Source organism: Stegodyphus dumicola, chromosome X1, assembly GCF_044657685.1.
Source record: "Stegodyphus dumicola isolate Sdum_Otavi_A_Nest chromosome X1, ASM4465768v1".
Classification (NCBI taxonomy): domain Eukaryota; kingdom Metazoa; phylum Arthropoda; class Arachnida; order Araneae; family Eresidae; genus Stegodyphus; species Stegodyphus dumicola.
Window position 1 is genome coordinate 251892442 of NC_140780.1, and position 21310 is coordinate 251913751.

The following is a 21310-nucleotide window of genomic DNA, read 5'->3' on the forward strand; positions in this document are numbered from 1 at the left end:
GCAGAATCTCATTGAATTCATGGTCTAGAAAACAGTGGCTGGTTTCACATATGCACTGGCACATAGCCAACGCATTATTTGCACACATTAAAAATAAAAAATAATGTTAGTGTAACAAATTTTGTTTTTGTATCTTTATTAGCTAATGATTCCAAAGTAATAAAACTTCTTTATGTAAGTATCTCTATTAGATAATGATTCTAAAGTAATGAAACTATTCATTATATATTTTTATGCTTGAAAACTTATGCAAAATATGCAAAATTTCTGTAACATGCCATTTGTAACGATTATGAATTAAAGTATGTTGACACTAGTAAATCACAAAGAAATATCTCTGAATGACATTTACCGGGAAAAAAAAAAGAACTTCAAATTTTTCTAATTTATTTATTAACTGACACCTTCCACATGTTGTAAATGACATCGAAACTTCCATATTTTGAAATTAAATATTTTGAAATTAAATATTAAATAAATTTTTGTCATAGAGCCAAATTTTTTGCATTTTATTATTTTTATAATGAGTATAAAAGCCTCCATAATTTTATCTACAAACTCTGGTAGACAGTCTAAAACCTGACTTTATAATTTTCACAATTTTTTTTAAAAATTGAATAATGGCATAAAATAAGTATTTGCATCATTTAAAACATTTTTATGACTTGAAGTACGTATACTGACAACATATTATTGGCCATCTACTGTATAATATGTAAATACTATAAAGTATGGTATAAAAGAATAACTTCTTACCTTAAAAATGTTGTCTTAGTTTTTTTATCAGACAACATCTGCACTCTGGCATTCTTATGTGTGTTTGTAAAAGTAATAAAATCACCCTAATGCTCATGCTGAGGGTAAAAAGTTTTTCGGAACAAAAGAGATTTATTTCACATTACATACTATATTTATACTGCTTTTTGACTAGAGAAGTACAGGCTTTCTTTCACTTTTATTTTTTCAACCAGTTTAAGCTTAAATTTGAGTAGTTTGAATTATATTTACTTATCCAAGGGTAAGGTTTGAGCCATGTTTAAACTTATTACATAAAAACATGATAGATTAATTTTGTTGGATTAATTATACATATCCTTTTCCATCATAAAATCTAGTTGCAGAATTCCATGACTATGAACTTCTCACAAGTAAAAATAGAGCTGCATTTGGTTATGATCATTCATGGTAGTGTGCATAGTTGTGATTTAATGCTGGACATCATATTAATGAATTTAATCCTTTTCCCATAATTTATAATTCTAGAATCAGTACTGTATGAACTGTATTGATTATGTGCTAGTTGTATTAAAACTTACAGTGCACATAAATTTTGTTTATGATTGTAGTAAAACAGTATTTTATCAGTGCAAATATTAATTTAATGTAAAAAGTGAAATATGTAACATTTCTAAATGCAAGGGAAGTGTTAGAAAGCAAGGGAAGATTTGCAGAATAAAACATAAACCAAATAAATCTCTTTTGTTATTATTTGCTCTGTGTTACATTCTACCATAGGTTATTGCTATTTATTTAAAGGTAAATGACGTTTCTAAAAAAAAAAAAAAAAAAAAAAAAGAAAAGAAAACCATTACAGCAAATTCAGAGACATTTTTTCAACTGTGGGAATGTGAAGTATCTAATCCTTACGAATAAAGGTTTCAAAAGTTCTTGTAAAAAATAATTTCTCATTTTTGCCCTTTTAATTTTTGTCCTTTTGGAGTGGTTTGGTTGATTTATGAACAGGTAATTTTTAATGAAAGGTTTTAATTGGTATCTGATGGGACTTAATGCTTATTTAAAATGTTGCATGGAAAGCAGTCTTGAGAACTTGAGTTTAAATATGTTGTTATCCATGATCTGTAATTAAAAAGCACTGCTTTAATATCTTAAACTTTTGTTCCATTTTCTTGAGTTATCTTTTTTTTAGATACTCTCAGTTTACCCTCTCTCTATCCTTCCTGCCATATTTCCATTTGCTATTTGATTATTTATGGAGTAATTACATTTAGATTTCGTCATAAGCAATCAATTACATGTAAGGAGAATTTGTAAAATCTGTGAATCGAATGAATGTTTAATACAAGGACTGAATATCTAATGTTAAAAATCATGTATTTGTGCTTATGAGTCATTAAATTATTAATGTTGAAATATGTTAGTGTAATTTGACATTACTTTTTCACAAATTCATAAAAAAATTCAACAACAAAATGAATAATATTACATTTACGTCTTAATTATATATTAAGTATTTAATCTGGAAAAATGTTGCTCATTTTGTTATAAGAGTATTTTATATTATATTTTAATAATTTTATTGTGTGTGCAGTTTGCATGTAGGTAATTTATTACTATGATGCAAAGTAACATTGTAGGTTTTCTTAATGATTGCTGTGAATTTCTTTGTAACTTTTAAGTTATTTTTTATGAATCTACTTGAGCAAAAGCTATTAATGTACTATCCAAGTTTGTATTATTGACTTTACTTGTTAACATGATCTTATTTAATTATTGTATATATACTTATTTTCAAATATTTGTAAATAAAATAACTTGTTATGAGATTAATATCATAAATTTGTCTTAATGTTAATGGACAAGGTGAAATATTTCCAGATGCTACAAATGCCGAATGTACCTTTTGCGATGTTGGGACTTTAGTGATGTTTTGTTATTGTTTTATATCATTTATTAAAATTTAGGTTTATATTGGCCAAATAGGATGCAAAAGAGCTGACCAACTTACTTAAGAACCAGCTTATAATGAGGAAATCCAATCATTTTAGATTTTCAAATGCCAAATTACTATTTTTTAGTCATTTAGTAGTTAAGAGTTGTTTTTTTCCCTGTATTAGTAACACCTCATTTTGTTTATGCCATAATTATCTGAATCCACAAGTGTGAGAAATGTATCAAAATTTGGAATGTTTTTAGTTACTTCAAACTTTTAAGTGTAAATTTTCATATTTATTTTATTGAAATTTATATTGTCTTAAGGATGCAATGAGACACTTTTGTTTAAATGTAAAGTCAATGATATATGTGCTGATCCTTAAGTTCAGTACTTGGATTGTTTAAAAACAAATGAGTAAATTATTTTGTGATCTTCATTTGTCTAACGTGCTCGATTTTCAACAATACAATAACTTGAAGTATATTTTAATTACCTTCCACTTCAGTCACTTTCCTGACACAGAAGAAGGGCATAGAATTATATCCTGTTGCAGTTTTAAGAATTTTCCTATGTACAACCTCTGTTAAGTTTTGCCCAGTTTATTGGTGGGCTTAATAATTCTGCTCAAATGCTTTATGAAAGTACCGAAGTATGTAATAGGAAAATACCAAAGCTGGAACTGTTCGTCATTTGTTTTATATCATTTATTAAAATTTATGTTCATATTGGCCAAATAGGATGCAAAAGAGCTGACCAACTTACTTAAGAATCAGCTTATAATGAGGAAATCCAATCATTTTAGATTTTGTGGTCCAAATTATACTTAACCTCTAAGCTGTATATATAAATTCAAAAACATTTGTTGTGACACCTTTATGTTTATATGTGTGTATGTGACATATTTATTTGTTGTGATACAGGTCTTGTGGTCATGTAGTTAAGCTATAAATATTGGAAGAAAAAGAATCAAGGTATAAAGGAGGAGGATCACTTTGGAATTATAATCAAGAAAATATTACTGACTTGTGGCCCTTTCAGAAAATTCAGCATTTTGAGGCCAAACCTCTGGCTACTTGAAGGTTTAAATCATATGCTAGAAATGCTAGTTATAGCATATGATTGTAGCATATAATCATGAGTTTGCCATAAATACTTGGTAGCAAAATTAACAGGAAGCTTTTCATGCTGTCAAACAACCTTGAATTTTCTACCAAAAATTAAAGGACTGTTCTATTATGAATTCTTAAATCAATTTGTAACAAAATCTTGATGTATTTCCTTCTGATTTCTTTTCAAGAAAACCCTCTTCACAGCTGTGTATGCAGATGTTTCGAAACTCATGAGCAAAAATTTAAGGGGTGGTAAAGATGTGTATTAGAAATGCCTTTAGAGTAAAGGTGCATTCATCCGTGAATAATACATGCTCCCTAAAATCAGGCTGCACTGCTAGCTGTTGCAAAAGCCAACATGCAAACTTGTCACATTGCCCACAATCTGCACGTATCAAGGCCTTGCACTTTCTGCACATTATATGGGTCTAATCTTTGGTACCGGAGTGTTTGCCAAACAGTCTAGAGGGACACATTTACGGTACAGGAAATGTCTCGCATGCTAATATGTGGATCATCTTCCATTCTTTGCAGATTTTCTTCTACAATTTGTGGTGTCCACACACTCCTGCCACACCCTGTATCATGCATGCTGGTGACAAAGGATTCTGTTTCACAAAGGCACCGATGCAATCGCTTGAACATTTTTTGGTTTGTAGCACCATTTTCTACAGCACCATTTCTGCACTTCAGAACTACAACCAGTTTGGAACCATGTATAAAATGCATGTCTGCCTTTTCATGATTACTGTATGTGCACATGTTTTCTGAAATCCACGCTAGAAATGACAATGTGTAAGAAAACTCACGCTTTACACTTTCCATTACAACATTGTCTAGAGGTTCACTCCTTGCCCTCCACCCATGCATTATATGGTGAAAATTGCTTGTTTAGATGTTTCCTGCCACCCATTAAATTTTTGCCTATGAGTTTCAAAACACCCTGTATGTGAATAAGAAGAAATATGGATCATTATGGGTTCGTCACAAAGAATTTTCATCTTAAAAAAGAGTAGTGATGGAAACTCCTATTTCAAGTATGAAATTTAAACTGTGCAGTCCAAAAAGTTAATTCTATTATTAGCTTATGAAATTTAACATCTAAGAATTGTAAATTCTTTCACAAGTTACATAAATTTTTCACAGAACATTTATTAATCCAGAGGGGCAATTTGCCCAGAAGGACTATTAATTTCGTTTTGGCATTTTGTATTCATTCACGATAAATGTCGGTTCACTTTTCAAATTTTTGCTGCCAAATATTGGAGCTCTGTATTATATTTAAAGAAATTAAATAATAAAGAATCTGCATAAATGTATGTATGTTTCTCACATGAAACAACGGTACTAGAGCCATCAGATTTTGAGTAACATACGCTTCCACCTGAATATGGGCATCTGAAAGTCCTAATTTGGAATTTGAAATTTGTTTTATTATCGATTTCATATTTAGTAACACTTTTAACGAATTTTTGATTAACAAACTCGATGATCTCAAAGCGAACAATGGCAATACTGTACTTGAAAAAACATTTTTGTCTCCAGCGTGCGAGACTGTATCAGAAATTCTAAAGATATGCTCATTTTAAAATTATTTTATGATATTGCCGTGGAACTGAATTTTATGGTTCAACTCTTTCGCATCGAAGTCGCCCAAAGCGCCCGAGCATTCAGACATCGGCTGGACGCCTGAAACGCCTGCTTTCCCCCATCACGTTGCTGCATTACTCATTGCTTTCAGGTGTTGTTAAATCAGACTTCAATCGTTCTTTTGAAACTACTAAAAGTAGCTTCCTTGTTTCCTTTGTTCCTTCCTTTCCTTTGTTTACTGTCAGTGTTTAGCTTTTGATGCCCGAAGTTGCAATCCCGTCCCAAAGGGGGAACTTCACGCAGTGTCAAAGCGTCGAAGAAAGAAGTTCTCACTTTACTTAAGTAAGGCGATTGTTAGCGCTGTACTATTCAACTTGTCATGGGGAAGGAAAAGCATTCCAGGAGAAATTCTTAGATACGGGCGTTTTCGATGTTTGGGGAATTAAGATTTTGCCCTCTCTCGATGCGAAAGAGTTAAGTGCAAAGGACATAATATTTAATAAATAAAGGTAACGCACAAAACGTTGAAGAAAGCCCTTTTGGGCATAATGTGAAATCTGAAAGCCTTCAGATTTTATTATATTTTTTTTCCGTCTGGGATTTGTTTCATTATTTATATTGTTGAAGTTTGGACCTTATTATATGAACCTGCACTATATGATATTTATCCATTGTGCAATTTCTGCAATGTTTAGGAATTTTGACTATTTCAAAATTATATTGCAGTTTTTGTTGACCATATTTTATATATTTTATTTTTTGCTTTATATGCCATATTCTGAATATTTTTCCTCAATAAGTAAATGGTGAGCACCTGTTGACATTTACCATTGCACTGGTGACTTTTTTCAGTTTACACCTATATGTATTTCTTTTGATGCAATTACATTCTTCATTTAGTTTTCAAATGTGTTAGTGGGTTTCCTAGAGAAGCTTTCTTTCTTTTAACAAAATACAGACAAAAGTCTTTAATCCGGACTCGTCGGGACTTCGATGATTCCGGATTATTGTTTTTCCCGGATTGTAGATCATCAGTTTAAATCTGGTAAGATGGCATGCAGAAATTATAAAATTAAAAATATGAAACCGTAATTTATGAAATAAAGAGTAATTATGATCTAAAGGGTATCAAAATTTACAAAAAAAAGCTGATGTTGATATAATTTTAGAAAATTTTTAAATAAAAAGCTGGATGCAAATGTAATGTATTTTTAATTCTGGCCTCTTTGCTCAACAGTATTTACAGCTCATAATGTAATTTTTACAATATGACATCTCAAAGTGGTATAACTATATTTTATGGTGGACGCATTTGCTTTCTACTATATCCAGTGTTCTCAACTTAGGTTGACCATTAATATAGGCATGTCAAGGTGTGTAGACCGTTCACAATAGATGGGACTGTTCTGGAGATCTTGGGGAAAGCAAATAAGTAAGCGTTGCCAGCTAGATTTAGTCATTTGGTTTATAATCTAAATCTAGTAAAATTAATCCCTGTGCTTTATATAAATAAACAGTGATATGAATTAGTTCATGTAGTATAGTTAATGTTGTATAACTTTTTGTTTATTGTCTTTTATAAATAGTCTTGTAGTTTTTTGCTGTTGCATCTTTGATGTTGGACTGATTTTGGAACAGTAATAAACATTATACAGTCAAAAGTCTTTAATCCGGACTCGTCGGGACTTTGGCGATTCCGGATTATAGATCATCAGTTTAAATCTGGTAAGATGGCATGCAGAAATTATAAAATTAAAAATGTGAAACCGTAATTTATGAAATAAAGAGCAATTATGATCTAAATGGTATCAAAATTTATAAAAAAAAAGCTTAATATTTATTTGTTTACTTTATTAAACATTTCTTTCAATGCGCGCATGTGTAAAGCATATATTATGCATAGTCGAAATTAGAAAATTGCAACCAGAAAACTATTTGATGTGTACTCGTGATATTTATAATGACGAGGAATTTGATTTAAATCATATCAAAGATGGAATACATCGAGATGAACTACTACATTCAGTAAGGAATTATAAGCTGAATAAAATAAAAACATCTGCCCTGAAGATAAGGATAGTGATGACAGATCAACTTCCAGTTCATTGCGCGTCACGACGTACCCTCCATGAAGCAGCATGAAATTGATAAACAGGTTTCGGAATGGTTAGAGAAACAAAGGATATGCCTTTATCCATTTTTTGCAACAATTCCACTTTTTGTTTGATGGACATCAAAACATACTTTCGCTTTGTAGATCCTTTCCATACTAGTAAATATATATCGGAAATTCTATTTGACATAATCGAAAGTTCAAGCTTACTTTTATAAAATTGCTCTAACTGTCTGCAAAAAATAATAAGCCGGATCCAATTAGAAGATTAAGGTACAATGCAATCTGCAACATTAACTGAAATAGATAATTAGGTAATTTTAGCTTACCTTATATCGTCCGTTATACATTAAACACGCATGCGTAAATGTATTATGCACATGCGAACACGCATATGTGCATGCTTAAACGCCTGTGCGCATGCGTGAATGCATTATGCGTTAACGCTTGTGCAGAAAGTTTGTAGCTTTGAGGTCCGGATTATAGATCATTCTGAATTATGGGTGTCCGGATTAATGACTTTTGACTAGTGCATATAAAGAAAGTATGTTTTCAACCAGTTTCATGACTGTCAAGAAATGAAAATAGTGTAAATATGATGATGGTTATTTAGACTTTGGTTTTACGTCAACAGAAATGAATGTTAAAGGGAGTGTAATGTGTATTGTCTATGAAAACTTAGGCAGCAGAGTGTATGCTTCCAAAATAACTGAAGTGCCATTTAAAAGCTAATTACTACAGCATGGTAGGCAAACCTTCAGAATTTTTTTTTCCTAGGAAGTTAAAAGAACTGAAACAACAAAATATTTTAAACTGCATGAATGTATCAATACCAAACAGTGCTTTGCTATCAAATGGTTTTACAGAATCATTAAATGTAAGAAGCCTTATACCATAGCAGAAAAACTTATTCTACTGGTTGCTGTAGATATGATAAACTTCATCAGTGGTGAGTCTGCTCGGAAACTGCTTTTAAAATTGCCTTTGTCCAGTAACACATATTTTCAGAGAATATAACATATGGTGGAGGATATCAATGCTCAGTTAATTGAAAAAATTAAAGGAGTAGAATTTTGATTACAGCTAGATGAGGCTATGGATAATAATAGGGGTGCTCATTTGATAAGCTATGTACTGTTTATAGATCTTAATAATATTAAAGAACTTTTTAAAAAAAAATATTACTACAGGAACGAAGGCTCAGAATCTGTTCGAGTTTCTTGATACATTCATATCTGAAAATAATTTGAATTGGCTTAAGTGTGTTGGTGTCTATACGTGTGGAGCTTACTCCATGTCTGCATGCTCTTAAGGATTATAGACTCTTATTCCAAGCAAATCACCATATGCACTGTGGACACATGTTATTTACAGAGACGCAGTTACCCCCAAAGCATCTGAGTACTGCATTGAATCAGGTGTTGGAATGTATGGTGAATTTTATATAACTTAGTCCATTGAAAACAAGGCTTTTTTAAAAACTGTGAGAACATGGGAGCCGAACACTCATCTTTGTTGTATTATGGCGGTACACGATGGCTTTCTCATGGTAATGTTGCTCATGGCAAGAATTTTACAAAGATGCAGAAGATTTTGTTGGTGCTGATGTTTTAATAAAACTGGCATATTTATGCAACATTTCTGGAAAGATGAATTCTCGTAATCTATCTCTGCAGGGAAAAAACATACATCTTTTGAAGTCAACAGAAAAAAAACTAGCTTTCATTAAAAAAAAAAAAAAAAAAAAACTCAAACCGTGGAGAAGAAAATTGAATGAAAATGTAAGCTAAGATTATATTTTAATGTTGCAGTAAATCTTGATGTCAAACGAACTTGATCTTCCTTAGGATATAAAAACCAAGTTTGAAGGCACTTATCACAGTTAATTATTTGATTTCAGAAATATCTGGTTCAAGATACATTTAATAGTAGTATATTTCATATGAATTTACTTGTGCAGAAGAGAATCTTATTGAGTTAGCTTGTGACAACAGTTTGAAAGCAAACTTTTTCAGCATGGAATTGACAGAATTTAGGATTTTAGTAAAATATTCCCTTCCAAGTGACGAGGCTCAGCAAATTTTAATTATATTTTCAGTGTCGTATTTGTGCGAAGCTTGGTTTTCAGCAGTTGCTGTGATAAAAAGCAAGTATATAGCAAAATTTAATATGCAAAACGAAATGAGGATGGATGTGTCCAGTATATTTCCATGATTTGAGAGAAAAATGTACTATGATTTGCAAGATCATCTATCACATTGGTTATTAGTTTCATGTTATAAAAAGTAATAAAGTTAAATAATGAAAATGCACGAGTTTTATTGTTTTTTAAATTTCTTACATATGATTAGTCATACTTTTACTTAGAGTAGGGCGCTATGGAAAAATTTTAATTTAAAAAAAGGCTCTGCAACTTGGAAAAGTTTGGGAACCACTGGCTTCTTTGAATTTTATTGGAACTGCATTGTTATCTGTTATCATAGTCAATTTTACTACAAGAATGTTAATGGCACTGTTACAGTCCTGTTATACCCATTGATGTAATATAATCTCTTACTTTAAGCAGGCTCTTCAAGGCCAGTGCAAACCCTCCCCATTTGCAATCACATCTTGGTTGTTGTCATTGCACAGCACTTGCTTTCCCTATCTCAACTTGACTTGAGACTTTATTCATGCAGTTTTCATGAAGCAAAATGTGGTGCTGAATGGAAATAAGAAAATCGGGTGGGAGAAAATAACCTTGTGGTTCCTCTTTTAAAGTAACATACTATAGTTTGTATGTATACCTCTAAAATTAAAACTGGAAAAAAAAAATTCATGTGAAATTTCAGAAGAAACGCATTGTAGCACTTTTCTTATTATTCTTGCTGTGGAGCCTTTTATTTTTCTTTGATTTTTCCGAAGAGCTTCTAATGTAACATTTGAGTTCACTGTTTATAGAGATTTAGGGCAAGTGTTCCTTTTTCTGAGATAACTGATATTTTACTGCTTTGAGTAATTTCACATTGTTCTGTTTTACTGTCTAACTCAGAACTTAATTCTAGAAAGATATGATTTTTCTTTCCTTACTTAAATTCTAAAGCTGTCATCTTGATGTATTTACATAAAATAAAGAGTGTAATGTAGTTACCTTTTTTTTATAAATACTTGTTCTAAATTTGAAATTCAGGATTACTTTTCATTAACAAACATTAAACCATTACATATTTTAAAACAATATTTTTATGAGCACAGGTAATGAGATACAAAAAGTTATTTGTAATGTTGGCATTGATGTATAGCCTGAGTTAAGCACATGAGAACATATTCCTGAAATTATACATAGTTATTGTGGACAAAGTAAAATTTATAAATTACATCAATTTGAAGCAAAGTGTATACATATAGTGTTGCCGCTAAGAAAAATAATTTTTGTGTTTCATTGATAAGGTTCTAACAGTTTTCACTTTCATGTACTGCAGTCAGTGCAAATTACTTTTATGACTTTTTCACATGTTCTGTCTTCATTTGTAGTGTATATCAGTGCTACTTTTATTCTATTTTCCGGTTTATCACTGTACATGAAAATTTTAATTCCTGACCAGATGCATGTGGAATGGAACATGAAGCACAGTTGGTAGTCATATGTTTCTATCAAAATTAATCGGAAAGCTGCAGTAAAATATTGCATTCTGGGAATTGTGCATCTGTATCTTCTTTGTATACAATCTAAGCATTGACTGCAGCAAAATATAAAATATTGTAGAATTTATGAATTGGCCATCTGAGGCTTCCTGCTTTCCCTGAACAGTTTTACGTGATCTGGATCATCTCTTCAAGAATCAGTCAGTTTTTTCTTTTATAATTTCTTCAAGAATGTCAACATTACACGATATAGAGTTATAAAATGTCACATTTTTCAGGCCATTTTTTAGCATTGTGTGTAATGTGAGCCGTTTGATGATTGTTCCTTTAATGTACAAAAGAACTAAAAAAGGGTTCAGCCTCTCATCTAGTAGGTGCCGACAAGCATCTGTTCATTATGTGCTTTTATTGTTATTCATGTTGGTTCATCTATAAATAATTGTAATGAACTAATGACTGTTACATTTTCCATGTTTCTTCTTCCATATGGCTTTATTCCACCAGATTCCAGTAATTTATTTTGCTGCTGAAAATGCCTTTTTGGCTATCTTAAGTATATATGTGTCTGATGATTTACATGTTGATGCTGTTTGAACATGTATTTTTTGGCAAAACAGTTTTTGGGAAGCACATTCTTTACTTGAATAACATGTTGCAAAGTGTGTGATTTTTGCATCCACTCTTGATCACATTTGTGGTTTTTTACATCGTTATGACAATACAAGTGATGAAAGACAGGTAAATGGCAACATATTAGAAATACAGCAAGTGAGAGCAGGAATATCACATGTCTAAGATGTCAGAACGATTTAGTTTGTTTCTTATCCGTATTTGTTAATGTTAAGTTTGGTTCCTAAATATGGAGTTATTATTGGTTGAGCCTTCATTGTCAAGTGCTTACATCCTTACATCACTAGTGTTATATAAGATTCATATGACAGCCACTAATTTTGAAATGATGCAGTTCAGTGAGGTTTATTACAAATAGTACTATTATTAGGATGGAAAGGGAAAGAAGCCAAATAAAATAAAGAGTTAAGGGACTGGCGAACATTGAAGTTTGATGTGCACATTGTTGTCTTAAACACATGCATGCACACAGAGAGACAAGCCCATATGATGCAATCTTTTGCAACATCAAAGATATTGCAAAATATGCCATTAATACCTTTATTTGCAATACAACACAGTGCAAAAGTACTTAACTGCACAAACATTTTGTATAAATATTTTAAACAATTTTGCTGGTTTTCCTAAAATGAGTATTCAAAATGAGTATTCAAAATGAGTCTCTAGTCATTACGTTCTCATCCTTTTTTTGGGTCATGCATCCTTTTCGTCATTGCTAGATCGTTAGACCCCCTTCTTTTCCCTACTAGAAAAATATATATACATTTATTTAAATTTAGATTATTTTTTAATGTGTTGTATAAATTAAACGAGAAAAAGTATAGAAATGTTGATAAATACTAAAACTTGAACAAAAGTAGTATTTTATACTCATAAACTAAAACTAAATATTTAGCAGCTAATTAAAAGGCTGACCTCATCCCCCCTGAAGCTATAAATCTTGGTTGAGAAATCCTGCTCTAGAATGAGAAGTTGTAAAAAACCTTTTTCTCTTTGTGTAACTGAATATAGTTTTCTGAAGCCAATATTACATGAAGTTTGGAAAAGTCATGAAATTTCAGCATTCCTGAGCACACAAATAAAGACAGTACTAAAAAATAAATGTGAAGCTGTCAAAATGATGATAGTTGAATGTTAATTACATTAAATGTATTCTGATTCAATGAACACTCTATTGTTTAATTTCTCATTAGTCTGGATTCATTTTCAATGTAACTAACTTGTTGCACATTTAGTAATCTTCCCCTCTACTTTGTGTTTATGCATACAACGTATCTTGCGTTTATGTAGAATATTCAAGTTTGAAATGCAGATTATATGTTGCATGAATAAAGAAAAAAAAAAAAAAAAAAAATAGGATGAAATGGGCTTGCTTCCCTCTTCTGATTCCTAACTATGTGATCATCCTTTTGGTATCAGTTAACAAGTCAGTTTAAAATATTTGGGGAAAATTTAATTTCCTGTCATATCATGTTTCTCAATTATAATTCTTGATCAAGTAAATAATGGTAATTATCATTTTATTGCACTGAAGAAAGTATTAAGGATAATGAATAATAGATAGTATAGGTTGTATGAATATTCTTTTTGTAGAATTAAATGTATCCCGTGCCATTAGTTGTATATGTTTATGGTTTTGCCGGTATTTTTGCCCTGAATCTGTAAATCAAAAGACCTGACTTTAAATATGTCTATGTACATTTTTTGTTTACAGTTTGTTAACATATATTAATAATTTGTATTCTTTAGGAAGAAACAAGCTAAGTTGCAAAAGGAATTGGAAGAAGCAGCAAGGGAACCTGTCTCTCTTGATACAAGCAGGTTATTCAGATGTTCTGTTTTTATTACTTTTACTTTGTTATTATTCAGATGTTTTATTCTCATTCCATTTACTATATTACTATTCAGATGTTTTATTATTTTTATTACTACATTTTCTATTGCATGTTTTTTAAGTTTTGGTTTATTTTTGTTGGTGTATGCTTTAAATTTCATTAAACAATTCCCTTCTCCTTCCCCTCACATCAGTTTTCTTTTGAACACGAAAAGTTAATCACTTATGTTTCTGGTACACATTACATGTGTCTGATCTTACTGGTCATCTTTTTTTTTTTTGGGTTAAAAATAAATTGCGTGTGTGTGTGTGTATATAATGAGATATATACGAGAGATTTTTTTACTGCCATTTGAAAATAAAAACCAAATGAAAGAAATTTTTAAAAAACCAATTTTATTTTCAGATTCTGCACACATCTCTCTATTTTTCAACATAGTTGCCAAGTTTGTTTAAACACTTATCATACCTTAGAACTAGATTTTGTATACCTTTGTCATAGAAATTTGCCGCTTGCTCCAATAACCAAGAGGTCAGAGCCGTTTTCATGTCTTCATCATCGTTGTAGTGGTTGCTGCTGAGATTATGTTTGAGATAGCTGAAAAGATGAAAATCTCTTGATGCAAGGTCTGGGCTGTAGTGGGGGTGATCCAAAACTTCCCAGCCAAAAGAGTCCAATAATGCTCGGGTCTGAGATGCGGTGTGAGGCCTTGCAATGTCATGGACTAGCAAAATTTCTTTTATCAGCATGCTGCGCCTTTTGTTTTGAATCGCTCTACATAGCTTTTGCTGGGTTTGGCAGTAGGCTACCACATTTATGGTGGCTCCACGTTGCTTGATGTCAACCAACAAAACACTGTGCCTATCTCAAAACACAGATGCCATGCTTTTTCTAGTACACCTAGACGATGGAAAAACGTAAAACAATGCATGGTTGGAAATGCATTCCTGGCATGGTATTTACTACTCCAAACACAAGAAAAGGAGGACACAAACAGGGTGAGAATATATATTTATTATTCTCATTGCAACGGAAACTAAGAAATAAGAACAAAAACAGATGATCATCATCAAAGAAGGAGTTCCAAACATAATCTCAACATTGGATCAGCAGGGAGGGTCCAGTGCATTGGCTAGCAAGATCGCCACACCACACTTGCGTTGGCTACTTCATCTGATGGTACGTGCTGAGGAACTAGTTGCATGAATTGTGGCAGCTACTGGGGAAAGTCTAGAACATGCCTGGTATTTTCCAGAACATCAGATCTTCTATATGTTGGAGATGCAAGGCCTGCATCACTGTCCGGGGTCGTAATTTGAAACACATTCCTTTGCTGATGATTGTTGTCTATTTTTGTTCTTATTTCTTGATTTCTGCTGTTTTAAGCATAATAAACATGTTTCCTCATCCTGTTCATGTTCTTCTTTTTCTGTGTTTTGTGTTGTTACTACTGCACCAGGAAATCCCCTTCGACCATGCATTGCTATATGATTTTCCATCATCTAGGTGTACTATATCTATCTCTCCTGAAAGTGTGTCACCAATTTACTGAAACACTATATATACGAGGGCTATCCAGAAAGTAGATTACGTTTTGGAATAAAAAAATAAACAAAGTATAGGAAACAAATTTTATTATATACAGATGAAAGCCACACTCAAATACTACTTTTCTACATAGTCACCATACAAATTAAGGCATTTATCGTAGCGATGTACGAGCTTGGAAATTCCTTCGTCGAAAAATTCGGCCGCCTGCGCCTTCAACCACTTCGTTACCTCTTCTTGCCTTCCATCTTGCACAAAACTTGTGGTAACCAAGCTTTTCGCTGATGATTTCGTGCAACAAACTTCGCGAAATTTGTGGAAAACTCAAAGAAAGTTCTGTTATTGTGAAATTTCGATTTTCACGGACTTTAGCATCGACTTTTTCGAGAAGTTCGGCGGTCACTATGCTGGGTCTCCCACTTCGATCTTCGTCGTGAACATTGGTTCGGCCATTTTGAAATCTTATGACCCTCTGACGCACTCCACCTTCAGTGATAATGTTGTCCCCATACACTTCACGAAGCTGCCGATAGATTTCTATCGGTTTACAGTTTTTTGCAGTCAGAAACCTTATTACTGAGCGCACCTCGCGGGATTTTCAATTAACGCAGACATTTCAAACCGTCACAGTATCTGAACGGAGCACAGCACGAACCTCTCACTAGCACGGCTAGATGCAGACTGAGCTGCGCAACGCTCTGACCCCAAGATGGCCGCGCTAGCCCCGCCCCTAGCGGACACAGACGGAAACGTAATCTACTTCCTGGATGGCCCTCGTATCATTAAGACCTTGTGATTAATAATAAAATGTTAAATTTTGTCTAGCATTAAAATCATAAATATATTTGTCTATAGTTGTTAACATATGAATTTATTTCCTATGGGCAAACTGTAATTGCACTTATTTGAAGAATTTGTAGTTCTAATGTGAAAGAATATTTTGCATGAGCGAGAAAGCCGTTATCTGTGACATAAGTTTGGTAATTTTGTGTATGTCTAATTTTCACTTCTGAGGCATTTTAATTTGACTTGTATTTCATGTATTAAAATTCTTCTCTGTATTATTTACCTTTAAGCAGTATTATGGCATAATTATAAAGAACTCCAGTTGTTAGGAGTTTATTAGAATTATGAGGATGTAAGACTACAATTTTAATTTACTTCTTTAGAATTTTTTCAGAGAAGTATCCAAGGAACAGAGAAATTTAATTATTGATTGTTGTATTTCTTTAACTATTCTGAACTATTTCACACGATTGTTTGGATAATTAGATTTTTGTGACTACTTAAGGAAAGTGAAGCCAAACATCACTATAACTAGTGATGAAATAGAAAGGGCCAAAAATTTACTTATCTTGTTGATTCAGAGAGCACAGTCAGTAGAAAACAAGAAGATAAAATGGAATTTTAACCCACCAAGTGCACTGTGGTATGGTGGATGCTGGGCATGTTTGATATGCTCTATGAAAGAGCTGCTGAAAGGAATTTTTGGCAGAACTAGTCTAAATTGCTAGGAAATGTTGATGGTTTTATGTGATTGTGAGAATTCAATCAGTAACTTTTTTGTTGGAGAATCCAGAGGCACCATTATCATTAACACCAGCATATGAATTTATTTCTTACGTGAAACTCCAAATTCTGCTAATTGTGATACTCCTGATTTTGATACAATGAATGAAAGTCATTTGAGAAAAGAATACAATATTTGTTTGAGATAGTTTTTGAAAGAGATGCTCAAAAGAGCATTTCTGTGTGAGCTTATAAGGAATCAAAGTTTTAAGCAAAGAGGTAATATTCAAATAGGAGATGTTGTTGTGGAATCTTGACAGCTGCAAAAGTATTAACTGGCCTTTAGCTAGAGTGATAAAATTATTTACAGGACGAGATCAAAAGTAGTATGTAGCCTGACTAAAATTGGCAAGTATAGAAGAAATTATCCACCCCCTTCTGCAGTTATATCCTTTCGAGATTGCATCATCAGATTTAGCCCTTCAGGACAAAGCTGGAAGCTCAGGGCCCAGATTACAAAGGAATAGAGGAGATTCATTACTCAGTCATGATGATCTGAAACCGTATCCTTCAAACCCAACAGTATGCAGTGATGGAATTGTTTCGAGTCCTGAAATAATACCCGAAGTAAATGATAGATAAAGCAACCCAAAAGACTGAATTTATAAGTTATACAGTGTAGATTACAGTTTTTAAGGAATACATCAATTTTATCTTGTAATATCTAGATGTACAAGACGAAAGGTGGGTGTATGTTGCATATCAATATTTATTAGTATCGGTTTTAGAATTGGGTCTTTGTATGTGTCCATAATAATGAGACCTGTTATAATATTAAGAAAAAACATTTCTGAGTAACTACTGTAAGGCTTCTAAATTAGTAAAAGTGTTGTAGTATGAAATAAAACATCTTAGTTAATGACTATAAGTATCTGCTGTGTTTTCAGCCGAGAGAAAATTTCGTCGCTCTTGGTCAATTCCAGCACTTTACATCAGTTTCTTATCATGTGCTCTAAAACAGGCGAGGATTCAGTATTACCTGTTTTCTAGTTCTTCATTTTTTTTTAAAGTCAAAGCATGGATTCCAGTATTTTGGTATTTGTTGGAGTCCTTAGAGACTGTTTTTCACATTACAAATTTTACAAGTATTTTTTCTGAACTTTTCTGGTTCGTGCATAATTAATTTCTCCACAAGTTTACCACTTAAGAATGTAGTTTTGATATCAGATTACTTTAGTTGCATGTTTTATTTGCTGTAGTTGCCATTACTATTTTAATAGTACAATATGCAACAAGTAAAAGCTTCAACCTAATTAGTAAGTGCTGTGTGAGTTTAGCTTTGGCTGATATTGCTGCACAGAACTGAGTTTCTTTCCTTAGCATTTTGGGGTTCTTCTATAAGATCCCAAGCTTTATTTTCAGCATTTGCTGATATCTCAAATTTGGTAGTATTGAGCAACATCTTTCTTTCATCTGGTTCAATTGCTTTGTCATGTGTTGCAGGATTCAGATAATTATTATTGGAACAGCATCAACAAGCAAAAAAATCAAATAAATAAATAAAGTTTGGCAGTCTTAGCAGTCCAAAACGCAAAAGCAGTCTTATTTAGATTTCACAAAGAACCATTGGGATATGAAAAGCATAATGCTGCCTCACGTGTAATGGCCTACAAAGATTCTTTTAATGTGCGAACATAAAGCATTGAATAAGCAAATTCTATTACAACTTTGTATATTTTTCTGTAATTTTAATTTATATTTTTATACTTCCATAGAAAATGTAAATGAGAATATATGTGAGGTATATTTTTCAGGTCAAAAGCTGCTGTCTGTCTAGATGCTATCGTGCCAAGGAAAGTAATGTACAAGTTTGTAAGTTATGTTTTCAGTATACTTTATAAATTTTGTTTTAATATTGATCTTTTTCTTAACCCTCTCAAGCCTTACAGATGGAAAATTTCATACAGACACATGGCTGTCATATACACCTGAAAATTTATCCCATCTTTTAATGTATCTCATTTCTGGTTGGATGTATATTGGAAGAAAAGGAATCAAAGTACAAAGTGATTGAGTCATTTTTTAATTATAATCAAGAAAATATTATTTATTCATGACATTTTGAGGAACTATGAAATTTCAGGGCTTAACCCGTAATGCTCGGAGGGTTAATAATAAAAATCTTCCAAATAAATGTATGAAACTACATTTTTAAATGGGGATGACAGAAATTTCCATTTAAGTGTTTCAGTTAAGTGTATCATATGTACAGCCTTCTATCATGTAGGCCATGCAGTCTTTACTTTGAGATGATGTTAACATTTTTTATCATGCTCTAAGTTAGTAAGGTATTTTTGCTCAAGTTTATGCATAGAATTTATACTGCACTTATTGATATATTGCTCCAGATGCATCCAAAGCAGATCAGCATGCAACTATTTTTATTGAGAGGAGGGCTGTGATATATTTCAATAATTCAGCTAACTGACTAGGTAGGCAAGTTCTATATGTAGGGATCGAACTATTCTAAAGGAGTTCGCGCAATTCTAACTGATGCTTAATGGCTGTTGAGTAATTTAAATAAGTGACTAAAAATCCATTTAACAATTAAATTACATTTAATTAATATCATAAGGAATTATGAAGTTCAAGGGACCAAACCTAACGTAGCTGTGTCGCATACTCTTGACCACAACCACAAAAGAATCCAAAGACAACAACATCATCTCTTCACTGTTGGAAAATTCATCCATTGAGACCAAAGATGATTTTCAACATCCTCCCCCCTTTTGAGTCTATGGCTATTGCAGGAGGCTCAAAACTCTTCTGAGATATTAAACAGGTCAAGGCGATGAGCCACTTAAAAGATTCTTCCAGATTGGATGGTCTGTACAGCTGGAAGAAGGCCTAGTAGCATTCAACATCGATTCCAGAACACTTTCACTCTGGTCGGTATCACTGTCTTTAACCTGTAAAAGAGAATCTATAAATTTATTAAAGGATATCTCCAAAGGAAAAATTCTCTGGATAGGTCTGATTAAAAAATTGCATTGAGTTCACACTTTACCGTCTTTTCAAGGTATAAGTTCTATAAATTTGGCCAGAAGCCTATTAAGATATTTTTTAAAATCATCTTCAATGAGAACTGTATCACCTAATTTTGCATTGAAACAATGTTTCTGGCCTTGATGTTAAATTTATAAGCCAAGATACTCTTTGCAAAAATGCATTTTTAATTCCTTTAAGAGCTTACTGTGATATTGAATAAGTTTACGATATAGCCTGAGTAAGAGAAACTAAACATCAGAGTCCTCTGATATGTATGTAATTGGACTTTGGACTTTTGAAATTATAATGTTTACATTTAATACAGTTTTTTATACTACGAAAAGTTCTTCTACCTCTGACAATCCCAAATTTTTCACGTAAAATACTTAATAGAATCTGCGTTCCTGCATGACAGTTCATCTCATGAAAATGTTCAGTTAATCTTTGAGTAAAAATACATTTGCCTGGCAATGATTTGGGCAAGATAAAGGATTGGGAATCATTATGTTCGGTTATTCGTATTTTAATTCTAATGAGTGCGGCTTCATCTTTAACCTTTTAACAAGCGGTGATCGCACCCTGAAACCACCAATTTTCAAATTTTTTTTTCTCCTCTTCCTTCCGAAATTTTTGAGTGAAAATCAATTGATTACTGATCTTTTACCTCTAAATAACACAAAATGACTACAGAATCATACATGTTTTAGGTCTTAATACTTCAAATCGGATGCCTTTTAAAATTCGTTTTCTGTAAGACAAAATAACTTCCCTTTATTTATATAAATAACTTTAAATTTCAAAAGTTATTCATCGCACATCATAATTTCTATCATAAACAATAAAAAATAGCAGTAATTAAACTGCATATATAAAAAAACCCCTCTATATGTATGGCATCTGCTTTGTGGGTTCAGGGCACGACTACTGCCCCAGTAGAGCATTGTGTCACAATGCTCTAGAGGCTCGGTGGTCGCGCCTTGAAACCACTGCTCTTCACAATGGCGTTTGCTTGCTTCTCAAATAGGGATGTTTATTTTTACCCGGATATAAATAAGGGGTTTTGAAATCACAGAGTTATTTTATTACTAAACAATACATGTACCTGCCCAGTAAAAAGGTCTTTCTTTTCCAGAGACTTTTCTCTGACCTCAACACACTTGCTCCCCAAGCTAGTATTGTGATTTTATAAATTATTTCCTGTGGTTTAAATTTAATGTAAATATACTTTGCTGCAATTAGAAATAGAAATCGCATAAAGTTTTATTTAAATTTAAAATATTTTCTGAATATTTTGAGACGAAATATGAATAAAATAAGAATGAATGGGAAACAATAATCTGTACCAAAGCCGAAACGACCAAGCCCCTTCCCGCATTAACCTAAAAAAAACCCACAAATTTCATGTGCCAGATGAAAAGAAACTAAATAACACTGGACATATACGAGTGAAATTTAGATCCAATCAGTGTACATTTTGTAGCACAAGGAAGAAACATCATAGAAGAAGATGCATGTGTGAAACTGCAATGTGGGTCTATGCATGTACCAAAAAGACAAAACATGCTTTGAACACAAAAAATATTTGTTCTTTAAAATTAAAAAAAAAAAAAACTTAGTCTTTTTTTTATTC

The 21310-nt window shown here is 32.3% G+C and overlaps 1 protein-coding gene across 5 annotated transcripts in view; it reads left to right on the plus strand.

Annotated features, from left to right (window-relative positions):
- LOC118191561 (autophagy-related protein 16-1-like) overlaps nucleotides 1–21310 on the plus strand; it is a 237963-nt gene that overhangs the window by 100144 nt on the left and 116509 nt on the right. For all 5 annotated transcript variants that reach the window (XR_015038466.1, XM_085807477.1, XM_085807479.1 and 2 more), the window contains exons 7-8: nucleotides 13490–13561; nucleotides 18447–18504. Coding sequence is in view for 4 of the 5 variants with exons in the window: in XM_085807477.1 (XP_085663603.1) it covers nucleotides 13490–13561; nucleotides 18447–18504 (130 nt within the window). In the remaining variant the exon portion in view is untranslated. The remainder of the gene's footprint in view (nucleotides 1–13489; nucleotides 13562–18446; nucleotides 18505–21310) is intronic.